A 2,446-nucleotide genomic window follows, 5' to 3' on the forward strand; every position below is an offset into this window, starting at 1 on the left:
GCGGACGTTAAACGATGATGATGATGATGATGTATATGTGCAGATTTGTACAAGGTCTGATCAATACGTATCCGGATTGTTGCCATAGTATCGAAGCTACAGCATACAGAGTGAAGCCACTTGGCACAGATTGACCTTGAACTCTGCTATGCTTGCACACTAAATTTTAACATTCTAGCTCACTTCTGCTGTTTACAGCAGTGCTTGGAAGGAACGTGTGTAGTGTGTGATTGTCGCATTCAGCATGCCAGAGGAAGTTGTCATAGCGTTACCTGCTCAGAGTCCTACACAAAGTTGCAGAAAGTGTATGGAGAGGAATGTCTGGTTTGATAACGATTCTGCCAAAGGTTGAACCGTGTCTAGTACTGTTTCCCACACAGGCCAAGATTAAATTAAAATAATATTAATCATTGAGTTAATGCTTTATTCTCTTCATCATGTAAGTGTTTATTTCATATAATGATTTTTACATCTCTTTTACATCTGCTAGCATGAGTTTAATGAGTATGTTAATGAGGCATTGTTTTACAGCCAGATGTCCCTCCTATCACTGATCCTTACTTGTTTTTCAAGCAAGGTATCTCTTATTTTATATGATTTTCAAGACATGGAGTGAGTGTTTCCAATCTTTCATGTAAACATGTCTGGTCGTGGTGAAATATTACCTTATTTGGAAACAGGTGAGGGTTGGTGGCAGGAAGAGCATACAGCTTTGAAAATCCTTCTATATTACATTATTTTGAAATATTTTTTTATTCAATTTTTTAAATTTAGGTCATCACCGATATGTGTTTATGCTATTCAAGCAGTCGAAAGGAAAAATGGAATTTAGAGGAGAAAGAAGGATTAATAATCGTACTTCAGACGGTCGTAAAGTTTACAATATGATGGATTTTGCAAGAAAACACTTTCTGGTTGAACCTGTTTATGGTAATTTCTTCCAATCAGAATGGGATGAATCTGTTCCAAAGATTTATGAGCAAATGAAGATGTAAGAAAAGCACTAAAATGAACGTTGGATTTCCCAAATATAAATTTTATAAACTCTTCTAGATAAATTATATCTCTTAAAGCTGTAACCTTTTGCATCAGGAAATCACAACAGTTTGTCGAATGTAAGGCTCAAGATGAAATATATTTTCATTTCTTCTCTTGCTCAATAAAAAGGTTTCCCTTGTTTTACCAACTCTGTGTTATCATTTTTTTTCTTTATTATTATCATCATTATTAATTGCAATGTATTCTTTTCTACTCGAGGCACAATCCCCCCAATTTTTTTGGGGGGGGTGATAGTCGATTAGATCGGCCCCCAGTATGCAACTGGTACTTAATTTATCGACCCCAAAAGGATGAAAGGCAAAGTTGACTCTGGTGGAATTTGAACTCAGAATGTAAAGACAGACGAAATACCACTAAGCATTTCGCCCAGCCTGTTAACGTTTCTTATTTCTTTATTGCCCACAAGGGGCTAAACATAGAGGGGACAAACAAGGACAGACAAAGGGATTAAGTCAATTATATCGACCCCAGTGCGTAACTGGTACTTAATTTATCAACGCCGAAAGATGAAAGGCAAAGTCGACCCCGAAAGGATGAAAGGCCAGCCTACTAATGTTCTGCCAGCTCGCCACCTTGTGCCTGAATAATCTTTTCTACTCTAGGCACAAGGCCCCAAATTTTTTAGATCGACCCCAGTATGCAACAAGTACTTAGTTTATTGACCCCGAAAGGATGAAAAGCAAAGTTGATCTCGGTGGAATTTGAACTCAGAACATAAAAACAGACGAAACACCGCTAAGCATTTCGCCCAGCGTGCTACCGTTTCTGCCAGCTCACTGCCTTTTTAATTGTAATATATTCTTTTCTACTCTGTCTGTGTGTGTCTGTGTCTGTGTTTGTTACCCCCACCATCACTTGACAACCGATGTTGATGTGTTTATATCCCTATAACTTAGCGGTTCGGCGTAAGAGACCAATAGAATAAGTACTAAGCTTACAAAGAAAATGGAAAAGTGTTTTACATTTCGAGCCTGCACTCTTCAACAGAAAGTAATAAGAGAAAATAAACAGAGAGAGAATGGAAAAAACTTGTACATTTCGGCAATCCAGCAAGACAAATATATACACAGACACAAGGGGGTGCTGAAAAGTGCCTGGCTTTGGGTAAAAAAAAAATACAGAAGGATCAGTAAATCATGATCTATTCCGCATATTCTCCTCACAGGCTCACACACTTATTGCAGCAGTCCTTCAGTTTTTCGAAGACTGGGCCTCCAACCAGGTCTTTCACAATACCCTTTAAACCAGGAACTTTTTAGCACTCCCTCGTATATATGTACACACACACACACACATATATATATGATAGACCGTTGACCAACACCATTCAATTTTTTTTCTCCGTGTTTTTCTCCTTGTTTTTTCCATATTCTTTCTGTTGAAGAGC

The 2,446-nt window shown here is 37.9% G+C and overlaps 2 protein-coding genes across 2 annotated transcripts in view; one reads left to right on the forward strand and one right to left on the reverse strand.

The window, feature by feature from the left end:
• The window catches only part of LOC106871993 (protein D2), a 20,351-nt gene extending 19,165 nt beyond the window's left edge, over positions 1-1,186 (forward strand). Inside the window, exon 4 of the mRNA XM_014918833.2 lies at positions 775-1,186. Within this exon, the coding sequence (XP_014774319.1) occupies positions 775-995 (221 nt within the window). The 3' untranslated portion in view covers positions 996-1,186. The remainder of the gene's footprint in view (positions 1-774) is intronic.
• Positions 1-2,446, reverse strand: part of LOC106871845 (AT-rich interactive domain-containing protein 5B) — a 156,648-nt gene that overhangs the window by 28,184 nt on the left and 126,018 nt on the right. The window lies entirely within an intron of this gene.

This window comes from Octopus bimaculoides, chromosome 2, assembly GCF_001194135.2.
Source record: "Octopus bimaculoides isolate UCB-OBI-ISO-001 chromosome 2, ASM119413v2, whole genome shotgun sequence".
Classification (NCBI taxonomy): Eukaryota; Metazoa; Mollusca; class Cephalopoda; order Octopoda; family Octopodidae; genus Octopus; species Octopus bimaculoides.